The sequence below is a fragment of the Schistocerca cancellata genome, chromosome 3 (assembly GCF_023864275.1).
Source record: "Schistocerca cancellata isolate TAMUIC-IGC-003103 chromosome 3, iqSchCanc2.1, whole genome shotgun sequence".
Classification (NCBI taxonomy): Eukaryota; Metazoa; Arthropoda; class Insecta; order Orthoptera; family Acrididae; genus Schistocerca; species Schistocerca cancellata.
This window is the reverse complement of record NC_064628.1, coordinates 275,450,004-275,466,614: the sequence shown is the minus strand read 5'-3', so window position 1 is coordinate 275,466,614 and position 16,611 is coordinate 275,450,004. Positions and strand designations below refer to the sequence as shown.

Sequence of the window (16,611 nt, the reverse complement as noted above, 5' to 3'; positions counted from 1 at the left end):
CTTAACATCAGGACTGGTGATCACAAAGTAGATGAGGTTAAGGAGTTTTGCAACCTAGGCAGCAAAATAAGCGATGACGGAGCAAGGAGGGCATCAAAAGCAGAATTCCTGGCCAAGAGAAGTCTACTAGTGTAAAACAAAGGCTTTAATTTTGACGAAGAAATTTCTGGGACTGTAGGTTTGGAGCACCATATTGTACAGTAGTGGAACACGGACTTTGGGAAAACCGGAACAGAAGCATCTGAGATGGGGTGCTACAGAAGAATGTTGAAAATTAGGTGGGCTGATGGGGTAAGGAATGACGAGATTCTCTGCAGAATTGGAGAGGGAAAGAATATATGGAAAACACCGACATTAACAATGGCCAAGCTGACAGGGAATATGTTAAGACATTACGGAATGACTTTCATGGTACTAGAGGGAGCTGTAGGGGGTAAAAGGTGTAGAGGAGGACAGACTGGCGGACACTCATTAAAAAATTGCGGACGTAGTTTCTAAGTGATACCCTGAGAAAAAGAGATTATCACAGGAGAGGAATTCGTAGCGGGCTCCATCAAACCAGTCTTAAGACTGATGACTCTCTCTATCTCTCTCTCTCTCTCTCTCTCTCTCTCTCACACACACACACACACACAAACACACACACACACACACACACACACACACACACGAAATCGTGGATTAAAGATAGTAGAGTGTCACCTGCACCACTGACCTGTTACGTCATACGGCAACACCGATTTGCTGTCGTAGGCGCCGCTGTCCTTCAGCTGCTGCTCCTCTGTGTCGTTGGCGAAGTAGAATGTGGCCACTTTGATCGCCTTGAGGGTCACTAGTTCTGGACTGCTTGATGCTCCGCTCTTTGTCCTCCTGCTGCCTACCAGAGCTGCTCTGCCCAAGTTGACGTGTTTCGCTGTCTTGCTGGTTAACAGTGTCGGGTGTTTCTTGAGATTACCCTGCCTCCTGATGTTTGACCTCTTTTGGTGGGCATTGCAAGCTGCCAACAGCATGAGCATCAGGAAAGCAACGGTACACAGGCGGCGTGTCATTCTCTTGCGTCCTCAGCTGAAAAGTATGTAAGCTCCAGATCACGACCATTAGCTTCAAACACGAATGCTGCCCAAAGCCTTTAATGTAATAACCAAAGAGTGCACTGTACCATTTTCAATACTAAATATTTTATTATCTGGATCTACATCATGCTCCAAACTGCCTAGTGGTGTGTGGCGGAGCGTATTTCTGGTACCACCAAACGATCCACTCCCCCCCCCCCCCAACCACCCCCCTCCCCGCGCCCCCTACCCTGTTCCATTAGCGAATGGCGCTTGGGAAGACTGAGTGTCGGTAAGCCTCTATATTAGCTCTAATTCCTCGAATTTTCTCGTCGTTGTCATTTCGCGAGTTTGAGGAAGTAACAAGCTGTCCAACTTCTTCGCCAAAGGACTCTCTCTGATGTGTGAAATAAATGATCGTGTGTGGATACGAAGTATGACAACAGTATATAAAAATTACGGTTTTGTATGTGGACTCAGAGGCGTAGATTAAGCAGAGACAGGTTTTCCCTTCGCATTCATTGTGTATGCACTTAAAACAAACTGCCTACTTGGAGTATTTTTCATAAAGCAGTTCATTCCAGGCGATGAAAGGTAGATGGTATGGTTATAGAGTTAACCTTTTCTGTTTTGTTTTGTATTTTTTTAATCATCTACTAAAACAGATTTTTACAACATTGTTCTTGTCCAAAAATCAACGTACGTTTCTCATGAAAATATTTAATTTTGAATAATTCAAACATAATTGATCTCATGTGCGTAATATTACCCACTTAATTATATTTTATCTGAAATACCAAGCACCTCCTTACTTCTATTATCTTGGTGGACAAGATAGCAACGTAAATTCGGTATCTTGCTCCTCAAACCAATTTAGCTCTTATCTGGCCTTTTGACACTGACAGTGTTTCCCTAGTGAAAGATGTCACCGCCATCAGGGAAGACATCAAGCATCAAGGGATGCAAGTGATCTGTGATAATGGTCCCGTAGATCTCTCACTTTGCTAAGTAGTCAGAAAGCAGCTTGATTTACTATTAAACCGATACGAATACCACAGGAAAATGCATGCTATTCTAATGTTTCTTTTCTGAGCTATAGTGATCACGGAAAAATTAAGAAATGTCAAGAAATTTAATGGTGATTCACCAAATCTGAACCCAGTGGAACACATCTAGTGTAGTTGCTGTATTCTTTGATTGGATGAAAATGACATATGCTACCTGCCATTACTTCCCTATCGGTAGGTAGAAATATTCTCGTGTGGCGATCTTCCGTCACCTGACCGTGAAAATATCAGCCCTTTTCTCATACAGTTGGTGCTTCTATTGCTTGGATTAATAACTTAATTAATGAATGGGATAGGGGTAACAGTCCAAAAGCAGACAGTGAACCGAAATGAAATCAAATATATCGACAATAAAACACGGTAAGTGCAAAGTAGACTTGGAACATAGCCAACCCACGATTCTGGATTAGTTGGAAATCTGTTGTCCTGGTGTACAACAAGAAAAGTACATGGAAAAACATTGAGACACATATGAAAACTCGTGCAGTCCCTAGAGAGAGCGATAATCGGAACACTGGGAATTTTGGTAAACGAAAGTCACGGAATGCTGGGAAACGAAAGTCACGGAATAAAGTTATCAGATATGAGGAGCCACGTAAAATGAACACATAACTGGGGCGGCACGACAAATACTACCGCATTAGCATGCAGGACATCGCAGCACTTGTTGCTCGTCGTGCAAACACTTTAACTGCACAATAACCATGATCGAAGAAGCCATGAGCTTTCTAGAGCGTAACATCTTAAAACAGGAACTGACGGTGTCTACACACGGCTGCTTCAAGTGTGACGGAACCCATCAAATGTCGAATTCAAATGGCGGCAACTCCTTCACTGCTACTAATAACGGTGTCCGATTGAAAATATGATTTTAATTTAATACGTCTATCCTTCTTTGTAAGGGGATGGGACTGGATAGCAGCTGAGGCTCCTCCAAGTGTTGTTTACGCCTCAGAAACTTCTCCAGGTTACATCAGAACGCAATAGGGCTGTAGGTCTGCACTCACAAACCATTGATTCGTAACTTATGGAATCTGTGTGACCTTACTTACACATCAGTTGCAACGTAATTCCGTAAAATCACCGAGAACTAGTCGAATCCACATCACGGAAAATAGCTGCTGTACTGCGAGCAACATGTTGTTAAGCGCGTGATCTTAACGTTTTGGCTCATTGTTTGATAAACGAATTAGAAGACTAACATGAAACAGTTTATAAGATGTGATGAGGACGTGTAATACGACTTCATTTGAGTTCGTTATGTTGCGACGAAACTACGTGGAAAATTATATAAACTCCGTTTCAGTAATTACGACAAGAAGTTGTGTGTTACGGAACCTATCACATTTATGCTGTATTAAAATAATATGGCCTCTGTAATCCTGAATTATTGAATGTCACTTGCAGTGTCCAACTTCGTCAGACAAAGTTTCAGGTTAGCAGGAAGCCTAGATCAAGAACTACGACTTAGGTATCATGTTAAAGTTCTTTAGTATCCACGAATGCGGATGCGGATAACGAACTTGCTAATATGGATGTGGATGCGGATAAGGAACTCGTGGATGAAGTGCTTTTCCAGTCACGACCTCTAACAGTATGTATTAAATGGTGATAAACTTTTTTTAGATTGGTATTGCCATCCCCTGTAGACGGAAGTATTACGATGGGGCATAAGTTCGTAGCGTTCTTGTTTTGCATGTTGGAATTCGGGTTGCTATGGTTTTTATTAGATTATAATTTTTTAATGTGTAGTTTAACGTTGCTGTTTCAGTCAGCATATTCTCATTTTGTCATTTGGAGATAGTGAGTGGAGTATGGACGCTAGAAAATGGAGTGGCAAGTGGAGTAATGGGAACGTCTCCGACATATTCTTCTGTCTGAGTTCAGTAGAGGGTTGACAGCAGAGGAGGGCCCAAACACTTTCGGCGTGTTTTAGGATAATGCTATTAGACTGAGCACGGTAGGAAAATAGTTTTCGCCTTTTAAGGAATGGCTCTGAGCACTATGGGACTTAACATCTACGGTCATCAGTCCCCTAGAACTTAGAACTACTTAAACCTAACTAACCTAAGGACAGCACACAACACCCAGCCATCACGAGGCAGAGAAAATCCCTGACCCCGCCGGGAATCGAACCCCGGAACCCGGGCGTGGGAAGCGAGAACGCTACCGCACGACCACGAGTTGCGGGCTCGTCTTTTAAGGAGAATCGTTCTCACATCAGTGACTTTCCGCATTTGGGGTTTGATGAAGATGGTTTAAACGCATTAATCCACGATTATCTACGACAGTGTACTCGAGAACTGACATATGCGATGGACTGTAATCATTCCACTATCATACGACATTTGCATGCAAATGGGAAGTTTCACAATTGGGTATGTGGGTACCACATTGCGGCAGCGCGGTTCTTTCTGTCCCGTTACGACTAACCTGCACCTACCTGTGAACATTGTCTCAGCGTATCATCAGTAGGGAAGCCGAGCGAAACCTACTGTACTTCGACGTGAAACAGGCTGCAATGAAAGTCACTAATCTACGTTTTGGGAGAAAGTTAAAACACGAAATAAAAGGTTGGAAATGTTGTTCTCAATTAATATTTTCTGAATCTTGGGTGAACAAGTATCACTGCCAAGCCCGTGCCAGTCTTAACACAGTCACTCACAATCTCTTTCACTCACGTTAGCAAGTTTATGGTGTTACATTTCCTGAAAACGTAATAGCTACAAAAATACTGATTGGTTTTTATTGATAATGCTCGCCAAATGTTAAGTATGTCGGTACCAAATGCAGTCACAGTTTTTAGCCACCGACCAGCTCAATATGCCACGCGGAATACACGAGGGTTGTCCAGAAAGTAAGTTTCGATCAGTCGCTAAATGGAAACCACAGTGAAAATCAGAAACATTTTATTTGCAAGAGTTAGTTACACTTTCCAGATACTTCTCTACACAGTCGCCGTTCCGACTTAGACATTTGTCGGAGCGTTATACCAAATTTCCAACACCATCGTCATAGAAGGCAGCCGCCTGTGCTTTCTGATAATTCTCTATGCTGGTCTATAGCGGATAGCTTGCGCTCAACTGTAGTCTTCGTATCCAGCGTTTCATATGAACGAAGATGATACTCAGGACGAGCCAATTAGGGCTATTTTGTGGGTGATCGAACACTTCCCATCGAAAAGGCTGCAGGAGCGTCTTCACTGCCCCTGCAGAGTGCGGCTGAGAATTGCCATGAAGAAGGAAGTGCGTGGCAGTTGTGATAGGTGGGCTGCATTCATTAAGGCGAAGCCTCTCAGCGGGCACTCCTACTTGGCGGGGGACATCGTTGTTCTTGGCACTTTTACTCGCTCACAGTGGCCTCACAACTGAAAAGAGCATCTTAATCCGATCGACGGTCATACTAGAGACACTACCCAACACATCTGTGCAAATTTTCAACGGGTTTTCACTGTGGTGTCCATTTAGCGACCGATCGGAACTTACTTTCTGGACAACCCTCGTATGTCCTTTCTCGTCACAAAATTCACTTAAAAATTCCTAAATTTCTACACGCCCATCGGAATAATCATGCCGTCACTTTTCCACACTTTTGATGCGTGAAACATTGCTAGATCCGGCAACTTATCTTTTCCATGGAACTACTACTACACACGTCTGAACTGTTTCATGGCTAGGCTCCCACTCTTCTCTATCAGCAGAGAAAGGCGCGCGAAGTATATTGCTTTACCATTGGTCAGTTTACTCAACAGCCAATAGCAAAACAACATTCTCCCGCGTCAGCCCGCGCTTTTCATCCATAACCAATCGCAAAATAGAAAACCTAACGACTCAATTTTTACCGACGTAATTATCCAATATGCTGAAGTTTTGTTTATGCTTAAAGTTATTTACGATTGTTATTTATACCTAAATTAACTTTCCCATTACCATAAACTTACTTTACAAATCTATTCTACAAAAATCCCCTTTGTCCATATCCATACTTCTTCGAAATGTTCCCAAACTAAATCCTACTACATAACTCGTTAGAAAATTACCTTCATATAACCTTAAACCACACTCACGCATCATTCATACTGATAAAACACATTTATAACATTTTACAAACACAAAAAGAGATAATAACACTTTATGAAAATACTAGAACAGTTTATGAAAAAGTGGGCACAATCGAAACTAAAATCGCAGTCCCCCTATACAATATTGTCCTCTATCGGCTGATACATAAGCTACGTGCGCGTCCAGTCTCGCGTCACCATCTGTCGCTATCCAGCACTGAGACACATCTCCCACTTAAACGCCTCCAAGGCAGGACGGTTACACGGCGCTACGCTTCAACATGCTCTAAGCCAAAATCACAAAAGTCACACGGTGGCCTTATGTGCATTTCCGCTTGCTCATCATAAGTTGGCTCGTGAACACAACGGACCATTACTGGGGATGGTGTCTTTATGATCAAGGCAGGACGGTTACACGGCGCTACGCTTCAACATGCTCTAAGCCAAAATCACAAAAGTCACACGGTGGCCTTATGTGCATTTCCGCTTGCTCATCATAAGTTGGCTCGTGAACACAACGGACCATTACTGGTGATGGTGTCTTTATGATAATATAAGGAAGTTGTTTAGCCCGAACAAAGCGGTAACTCCCAGTACAAAGACCTGCGCGCATCCTCAAAAGATAGTTATGCGTGTGGTGGAACCGCGAAGTTGGAGTGTACTACGAACTGCTTTCTGGAGGTGTAATCATCGCTGTTGATGCAGAGCAAGAACAACGGCCAGGAAGTATACGTGAAGTATTGTTACTCCCCGATAACGCCCGCCTGCTTTCTGCTAGACTGTCAATTTGCATTAACCTTCTTCAGTAAGCAAGATAGGTGGCAATTATACGAAGTCGTTGTTGATAACAACCGTTCTCGTAAGTCTTAACGACGTCAGTCATTACTCGGTTTTCCTTTTACATGTCAGCAAGGACTAAAGTACGCAGAGTGCATCGTAAACCACCGACAATGCCTCTGTTGCTGTGCGGCCCGAGAAACTGTTCTGTTGTCCAGAGCGAAAACCTGTTCGGAGAACTACAGGGTGTTACAAAAATGTACGGCCAAACTTTCGGGACACATTCCTCACACACAAAGAAAGAAAATATGTTATGTGGACATGTGTCGGGAAACGCTTACTTTCCATATTAGAGCTCATTTTATTACTTCTCTTCAAATCACATTAATCATGGAATGGAAACACACAGCAACAGAACTTACCAGCGTGACTTCAAACACTTTGTTACAGGAAATGTTCAAAATGTCCTCCGTTAGCGAGAATACATGCATCCACCGTCCGTCGCATGGAATCCCTGATGCGCTGATGCAGCCCTGGAGAATGGCGTATTGTATCACAGCCGTCCACAATACGAACACGAAGAGTCTCTACATTTGGTACCGGGGTTGCGTAGATAAGTGCTTTCAAATGCCCCCATAAATGAAAGTCAAGAGGGTTGTGGTCAGGAGAGCGTGGAGGCCATGGAACTGGTCCGCCTCTACCAATCCATCGGTCACCGAATCTGTTGTTGAGAAGCGTACGAACACTTCGACTGAAATGTGCACGAGCTCCATCGTGCATGAACTACATGTTGTGTCGTACTTGTGAAGGCACATGTTGCTAGCAGCACAGGTAGAGTATCCCGTATGAAATCATGGCGGTGAATCGAGGAAGTACAGGGCATACTGAAGAAACTAAAATGAGCTCTAACATGGAAATTAAGCGTTTCCGGACACATGTCCACATAACATCTTTTCTTTATTTGTGTGTGAGGAATGTTTCCTGAAAGTCTGGCCGTACCTTTTTGTAACACCCTGTAAAGTTTCCGCACCATGGGGCCTCGAAATTTCGGAACGGTGGTGTCAGAACTTCCTCAGAATATGTTTGCTATCTTGAATAGTTAGGCAACCGTTTAGCCATCAGTGTAAAGCGGATGCTTGGACTCTGTCTAATGAGGAGCATTCCTGGGCCTGCGTTGTACTCATACACTGATTATAACCACCGACCTAGCATCGATATAAACCCGTCCAGCGTGACCTGCCCAGGTATGACTGCTAGTCAGACACATGCACGGTACATGTAGTACCGTCAAGCATGCTAACCGTGTGCAGAATGTGGAAGAAGCGCGACCTATTTGAGTTTGACCGGGAGCTGAACGTGACAGCCCGGAGGCTAAGCACAAGAATTTCATAAACAGCACCACTTGTCGGGGGTTCGAAGAGTGCTGTGGTTAATGTCTTCAATACATGACGAAACCAAGGTGAAACCACGTTCAGACGTGGCCTGCCACCCCTCATTACAGATGTCGGACGTCGTAGGGTGGGCAAACTGGTAAATGTGGACAGGCGGAGAACTCTAATACTAGGCAGGCTACAAGTGTATTTGTACATGTAGTGCACAGAACACTCCTAACGAAGGGTCTCCGCAGCCGACGACCAATGCATGTGCCAATTTTAACTCCACGACACCGGCAAATATGACTGAAATGGGCACATTACCATCGGCACTGGATGTTGGCGCAATGCCAGAGCGTTGCATGGTCTGATGACATCCGATACTTTCTTACTCATGTCGATGGGAGGGTGCGAATCCGACATCTTCCAGGGGAACAGCTCCATGACACTTGCACTGCGGGATGGAGACAAGCTCAATTATACTCAGGGGAATATTCATGTGGGCATCCATAGGTCGAGTGGAGCTCGTGCAAGGCACCATGACGGCCAAGGATTATTGTACACTGGTTGCAGACCACGTACGCCTCGTCCAGACTATTATATTTCCCAATGGCTGTGGCATTTTTAAACAAGATAATAAGCCATCTCACAAGTCCAGGAGTGTGATGGAGTGGTTCGAGGAAAAGAGTGGGCAGTTCTAGTAGATACGGAGCCCCCAACAACTCGCAAGATCTGAACCCGACGGAACGCATGTGGGATGTGATTGCACGTGGCACAAGAGCTCATCGGCCGCCTCCCCGGAATTTAAGGAAATTAAGTGACTTATGTGTGCATTCGTGGTACAACCTACCAGGGCCTTATTGCTTCCACGCCATGGTGCATTGCCTTTGATCTCCGTGACGAAGTTGGACATACCGACTTTTAGCTAAATCGTCATAATGTTGTGGCTGATCGGTGTCCACTGTTCTCACCATAATAAAGTAGCTGTACCATTGCTGTAACACTGCGGACAGCTTTGTGACATGTACAAGCACATAAGTGACCAAATGAGCGATATGTTGCTTCTGTACGAAAAAACTGAAGGAAACGACCGAAATGCTACACGATTTTTTGCAGAAAGATGTCCCAAGACAAATTATCTGCATCTTTCGACGTTGGTAGCAGTTAAGAAAAGACATGATATGCAGCACTTCGCAGTAAACTGACCAGTTTGCCTTGCCGAAAATTATACTGAGCTTTGTCAGTGTTGGCTATTTTCATCCCACACGTACACATGTATAGTCACATTCTGACGCGAGAAAGACACGGAAGTTAGTGTATCCAACAAATTTCCACAGCAGGTACAGATTTATCGAGATACTGTAGGTCGTCTGCTGACGCTCTTGCAGCTTATGTGGATTCATCCATGGAAACAAAGGTCCCACATTGACCCATTGTCCAAAAAATTCGCTGGCGCGCTCATTGTCTCGAGTAGTGAGCAGTACATACGTGGCTTTTTGTTTCACAAATCTTCAGGCATGACACTCTCTCTCTCTTTATGTTAATTATGATGCTTCGCCAAAGGGTTTGTTTTATAAATCGGTGTTTTTATACCAATACACCCAATGAACAATAGACCTTGCCGTCGATGGGGAGGATTGCGTACTTCAGCGATACAGATAGCCGTATCGTAGGTGCATGAAAGGGAAGCAGTGGTTGGGAAGGGAGTGAGACTGGGTTGTAGCCTATCCCCGATGTTATTCAATATATATATTGAGCAAGCAATATAGTAAACAAAAGAAAAGTGCGGAGTAGGAATTAAAATCCATGGAGAAGAAATAAAGACATTGAGGTTCGCCGATGACATTGTAATTCTGTCAGAGACAGCAAAGGACCTGGAAGAGCAGTTGAACAGAATGGACAGTGTCTTGAAAGGAGGATGTAAGATGAACATCAACAAAAGCAAAGCGAGGACAATGGAATAATGTCGAATAAAATCTGGTGATGATGAGGGAAATAGATTAGGAAACGAGGCACTTAAAGTAGTATATGAGTTTTGCTATTTGGGGAGCAAAATAACTGATGATGTTCGAAGCAGCGAGGATATAAAATGTAGACTGGCAGTGGCAAGGCAAGCGTTTTTGAAGAAGAGAAATTTGTTTAAGATCTAGTATAGATTTAAGTGCTAGGAAGTCGTTTCTGGAAGTATTTGTACGGAGTGTAGCCATGTATGGAAGTGAAACGTGGACGATAAATAGTTTAGACAAGAAGAGAATAGAAGGTTTCGAAACGTGATGCTACAGGATAATGCTGAAGATTAGATGGGTAGACCACATAACGAGGAGGTATTGAACAGAATTGGGGAGATGAGATATTTGTGTCACAACTTGACTAGACGAAGGGATCGTTTGGTAGGACATGTTCTTAGGCATCAAGAAATCACCAGTTTTGTATTGGAGGGCAGCATGGAGGGTAAAAATCGTAGAGGGAGAGCAAGGGATGAATACACTAAGCCGATTCAGAAGGATGTATGTTGCAATAGGTACTGGGAGATGAAGAAGCTTGCACAGGACAGAGTAGCATGGAGAGCTCCATCAAACCAGTCGGTGTACTGAAGACCACAACAAAATCAACAATTTGTTATCTTACACATGGGAACTCTGTGAAAGCTCTTAAGTATAGATTTAAACGCAATAGCAGCTGTCAGCCATTAGTATTGGAGTAATTGTATTATTTTAAACCATGGGGGCCAGAGAGCACTCCTTAATGAAAATTTCCGTGGGAAAAGCTCGATTTTAGCACTTCTGAAGATTCCAACAGGCATACATTGTTGTTAAGATTATATCCAGTTTTTGAATACGTAATAGAAAAATTAGATCGTCAGCCGTTGTATAATTACTTACATTGAGATTTTTTCTTCAGACTATGTCCCTCGAACGTATGCACTTACCAAGCGAGGTGGCACAGTGGACAGAACACATCATTGTCATTACAGAGGATCTCCGATGATATCCTCGTATAAACGAGTTGATTTAGGTTATCACTGCTTTTGAAACAAAAAAATATGTTCTTCTCCAACTTTACGACGTCATCGACCACGTAACGTTAAAGTCTAATTTTTCCACAAGGTGTACATGTTGCTGGGCGCGATCTGATATATGATAAACAAGAATTTTTGCAGACAAGATCGCGTGTTGTAATATTTTTATTTTATTGTATTTCGTTAATGACCGGTTCCGACATGGCCCAGTTTTCATTATATGATCTATAATGTACCAGGGCAAAAACATTACTAAGACAATCAACATAGCTTTGCAACCAGTATACAAATGTTGTTTATCCTCTTGTATACTGGTTGCACGGTTTAGCCTGTTATCTTAGTAATCTTTTTTTTTCCTCCTGGTACATTATAAATCCGAAAATGACAACTAGACCCTGTCGAAACCTGTCAGTGGTGAAATACAATAAAATTAAAATATTAGAACACGCCTTCTTGGCTGCCCAAATATTCTTATTTACGTAATTGTTTCGTTTTAATTTCTAGTGTACTTTAGCTGGTATGGCATTCCGCGATTTTATTTAACTATGTTGCGTGTCTTTAACTCTGTCTACTCAGATTATCGTTCTAATGTTTTCTGAGGAGTATAGATATTTTAATCAGACTACAACAGTCAGGGCTAACTTTTAAATGGCAGTAATAATGACGTACAGCCATGGTTAACTTCAAAATGACACCAAAATGTCCCACTGGGATTACTAATAAAGTGAGCTCCGCACTGGATCTAAGAGTCGAGTCCCCAGTTTCGTTGCACAAGGTGTATTAAAATAAACGACAACGCTTAGAATGACGTACAGTACGGCAAATGTGTAATTTTTCAAGAGAGAAGCCTTTTCGTAAATGCATAGTGTTGGAGCTGTGGGAGTTTGAAGTATGAGAATGGAGGCATAAAAATATTTCGATTTGTTTTTGGTATCCTATTTTGTTATGCAACCCATTGGCCACAATTGTAAAACGGATACTCGGACTGCGTCTGCGGAACGCTAAAAATGTTGAGCAGAACGGCAAACTGCTCTTTTACTAAGAGCGAAATAAACTTGTTTCTGGCCACGTGTTGTTTCTAGACAAACTGGCCAGGTGCCAGTTGGACTTGCGCTCTGAGGGTCCAATGCCAAAGTAATTGCATACGTAGACAGTTCCTCCTTCCTGGGAGTCGAGACGCAACGATTTTTGCCTATTATCGACATTGATACTGGTAAGATATCGGTCACGGGAATGTTATACTTTTAAGTTTGTAGTCCAATAACAAATGACAAAAGAAGAATTGTTTTACGTTATATAATTGAAAATGAACGGTTTTCTACTTTTTTTCCTGTTCTTGCATTATTAGACATTGCTACTTGCCAAATTTCATGGTTCTAGGCCAGTGGGAAGTACAATGTAGGTTCTAATATGTCTGCGAGTATCAAAATATGGGACATAAATGGCCATAACTTTTGATTGCACTGACCTAAAAGCCTAACATTTTTACACCACCAAGGGTTCATACCGCTCTGTAAGTCATGAATTTCATTGCGATATGTCTATCTGTTCCTGAGAAAAAAGACGTTTTAACGGAAAAACGGGCAGACACAGTCGTATAAAAAACCACAAAAAATATTCTTATAGTATCATATAAATTCAGAATTTTCCGATTTTTCCATTTAATTGGAGTATGAACGTCATGATTCTACGTCAACGGGAAGTACCGCACTGGTTTTCACGAATGAGTTTACGAGTATCAAAGTACGGTGAAAGGTATGTGCTAAGGTCTGATCAGGGTGCCTCCAGAAAATAGTCGGTAGTTGCCAACTTCAGGGTGGAACGAGTATAATATCTTTGAGTAGGAGGATCTTTGATGGTTAAGAGAGCCGGGCACGTGCAGGAAGAAAACCGGGGAATCGTAGGTACGTGCCCGGAGGAAGCAGACATGTGCAGACATCTTTAAGGGAGGAGCCGTAGCTAGGTGCCCGGCGGAAGCAGACTTTTTCTAACAATATATATATTGAGATCAATATTGCGTTTAAATCTAACAGCCAGAATGATAATCCACATCCTTTGCTTGTACTGTAAAATGAGTAGTAAACTAAAGTTACCCACCAATGAAAGAACCAAGTAAACGTCAGGGCCACTGCTTCCTCCGGGCACCTAGCTGCGACTCCGCCCTTAAAGCTGTCTGCACACGTCTGCTTCCTCCGGGCACCTACCTGCGAATCCCCAGTTTTTTACTTCACGCGCCCGACTCTCTTAACCATCAAAGATCCTCCTACTCGAAGATATTATACTCGTTCGACCTTCAAGTTGGCAACTACCAACTATTTTCTGGAGCTACCCTGATCAGACCTTAACACATACCTTTCAAAGTGACATAAATGGCATTAACTTGGAAACTTACAGTCATTACTCTAGGCCTTAGCATGTGATATAAATTTCTACTTGATACGTCCTCCGCTTCCTGTAAATAAGGGTTTTTAGCGGTTGGACAGACAGGCAGACTGCACGGTCAACAAAGTGATCCTACAAGGGTTTCGTACTTACACATTGGCGCACAGAATCATAAAAATGACCAGTTTGCTGTCCTACAACCATTGACAATTTTTTTTTTCGCCCTACAGATGACACCTTTGATGCATATATACTCAGCGAAATAAATGACTATTTTAGCCTAGCGATCGATACTGTTGTAGCGGGATGCGTCCTGTGGAATGATATCTTAAAAAGAATTTGTTTCAGCACTTAAACATGCAGCTTGATCTCCCAACAACCCTTCCGCAAACCTTATCTGTTATGAAGCCATCATACGGCTGTCCCATGAATCGATACTCTCCGCACCGTTTGCCAGACGTGTGACACTTTTACACAGCGTGTTACGGAACTAAGTTACGTCTTTATCACGTGCTTAAAGCTTCTATGCCATTAGACACCGACAAAGGTAAAAACCTGGCAACAACATGGATTGTTTTATGTCTGACGGTTCCTAGTGACATGGAAGCTTTAAGCACTTGATAATAGAATAGCGCAGTTCAGAAACATACTGTGTTAAAAATATCACACGTTTCTCTACTGCTGCGTATCATTCTCAGTACCGTCACCCAAACCTTGTGTCGCATGTAAGACTTAGAGTGAGCGGTGAATCATATTCTGACCACGAAGACAACTGAAGAATAACAAAGCGTTGTCAGTAGTTCTTGGACAGCTTAACCGGTAAGAGCATTTCCATCACGAAGAAAGGTCCCTGTTCGAGTTATGCTGCACTATGCAGCTCTAAATTTGTGAGAAATGTTCGCGATAGAGCACACCCTGGTGCCGAGTAGGAGATTCATTCTGGCTGCTGAATGCTCTCACTAAGCTTGTTGCACTTGCTCTCTCTTTCGTCAGAGCCTATCGGTGCTCCCATCAGATTTGCAAGACAAACGGCATTCACTTCGCGTAAATCTCACTGTGATGGTAACTAACTCCACCACAAATGTGGTTGTAGGAATTCAATACTGCTCGGGACGGCCACAGTACTCTATAACAATCCTCCCCCACCCCCTCCAAGAAGTAAACTTAGTCCTGCTGGTATATGTCCTCGACCTTCTCAAACCTGTACAGCAGCTCACGTACTTGGATGATGTACGGTTCACTGTAGAGTTCACTATCCATAAGGCGTATACATAAAAGTCTACCGAAACTGTCGATTTACTGTCACTCATTTAATCAGCTCTCACCCAAAGTCACAGGAAACAAGAAGCTATAAAATTTAATACTCCAAGGAGCTCAAATCCTCATCCTCCATCGAACATTCTGCTTGATAACAATAACTAACAATCAATCTGAATTTCATGAGGTAACTAGCTATCCACGGAAATGGAGACTTCACATACTCGTACTGGTTTAACTTCTTTCAGTATAACTTAAATACTAATATTTAACAAATAAACTCCCGTAACATAGAATAGAAGTGTAAAAACAAAAGCAAGAGGGTATACTGGCACTATTTTCAAATTTCCTTTTGACCTGTCGGCTTCTTTTGCACATCCTGGGTATACAAATATGAATGGCGTATAAACAACAAACATGTATGGTTTTTAATTACATAATGCAATTTCAGAAAAAAAAGCATCGTATTTCTTACCGATTTGGTATCATCCAACAACACAAAAGTTTTCTATATCAGCTGCAGCTTCGTGAACAGTGACTGATTCCCTTATAACAGCCCTTGGTATTTTACTCACTGCTGTGACATACCGTACAAGGCTTTACAGAGTACTGGCGAGTGCGTTTCCAACTGAAAATATATACGTACTTTACTAACTGCAGGCCGCCTTAGAGGTAGCAGTAGCAGGGTGACATTGCCAACGTAATCTTATCAGAAGCTTATTTGTGTAACATTCCAAAGTAACTAAGCCGGTATCTAAGGTCACCTTGTCTTTTCATAAATTTGCGGCGGGGACTTACCACTGTCCAGCACAAAACGATATAATTCAGTAGTTTTCCTCAGTTCTTTACAGTAACGATATGTTAGAAGGAAAGTGGCGACATTACGATACATATCGTACGGTAAAAGAGGAAGATTTTAACTTCGGAAAAGGTGTTACTCAACACTTTTTTCACTTAAAAATAACACTAAAAAAAAAAACTAACCACGTAACTTACTAATTTAGGTGAACGTTTCTTACGGTTGCCAGTCCAATTGATCGCTCGCAGTCCAGTTATTTTACAGCACCATTATATGTCGTCCAAGCCATTTTTTGAGAGTTCAGCTCCGGGAAATCGTATGGTGTACTTATCCCCACGTTTCCCAAGCAGCTGTTTTACAAATATGATGTGAAATTAGAAAATTGAATAATGGTTTTCCGTTAATAGACGCTTTTCAACCTACGCCACGACAGTGTTCCATTTATTTACCACGACAGTGTTCCATTTATTTAAATTTATTTAGTGTCCTCGATTGTTAGTGTTTTATTTTTGTACTTATTTTACCCCTAGGTGCCAGCTATTTAGCTGGAGGTGCTGCGAGACTCAGGAGATAGAAGTGCATCTGCCTCAAAAAACAGATGTATTTACTGCGTCACAAGTCGCAATTGTTTCACTAAAATCTGGCCTCTAGTCACGTCACTCATAATTAAGACTTGCCCTGAAGTGCTGACATCGACCCAACTGGTATGACATTACCGCGCCTTCGCTCGGTTTCCTACTGACGGCAGCTAGCCTCATCTCGCAATCTCTTACATTCACGTTATCTGAACTAAATGTCGCCGCACTTGCAGCTAACCGTCTGCGG

At 42.6% G+C, this 16,611-nt stretch overlaps 1 protein-coding gene across 1 annotated transcript in view; it reads right to left on the bottom strand.

Annotated features, from left to right (window-relative positions):
* LOC126174939 (major royal jelly protein 1-like) overlaps positions 1-15,619 on the bottom strand; it is a 45,587-nt gene extending 29,968 nt beyond the window's left edge. The window contains exons 1-2 of the mRNA XM_049921395.1: positions 15,463-15,619; positions 716-1,065 (exon numbers count right to left, since the gene is read on the bottom strand). Coding sequence (XP_049777352.1) covers positions 716-1,049 — 334 coding nt within the window. The 5' untranslated portion in view covers positions 1,050-1,065; positions 15,463-15,619. The remainder of the gene's footprint in view (positions 1-715; positions 1,066-15,462) is intronic.
* Between the last annotated feature and the right edge of the window lie 992 nt (positions 15,620-16,611).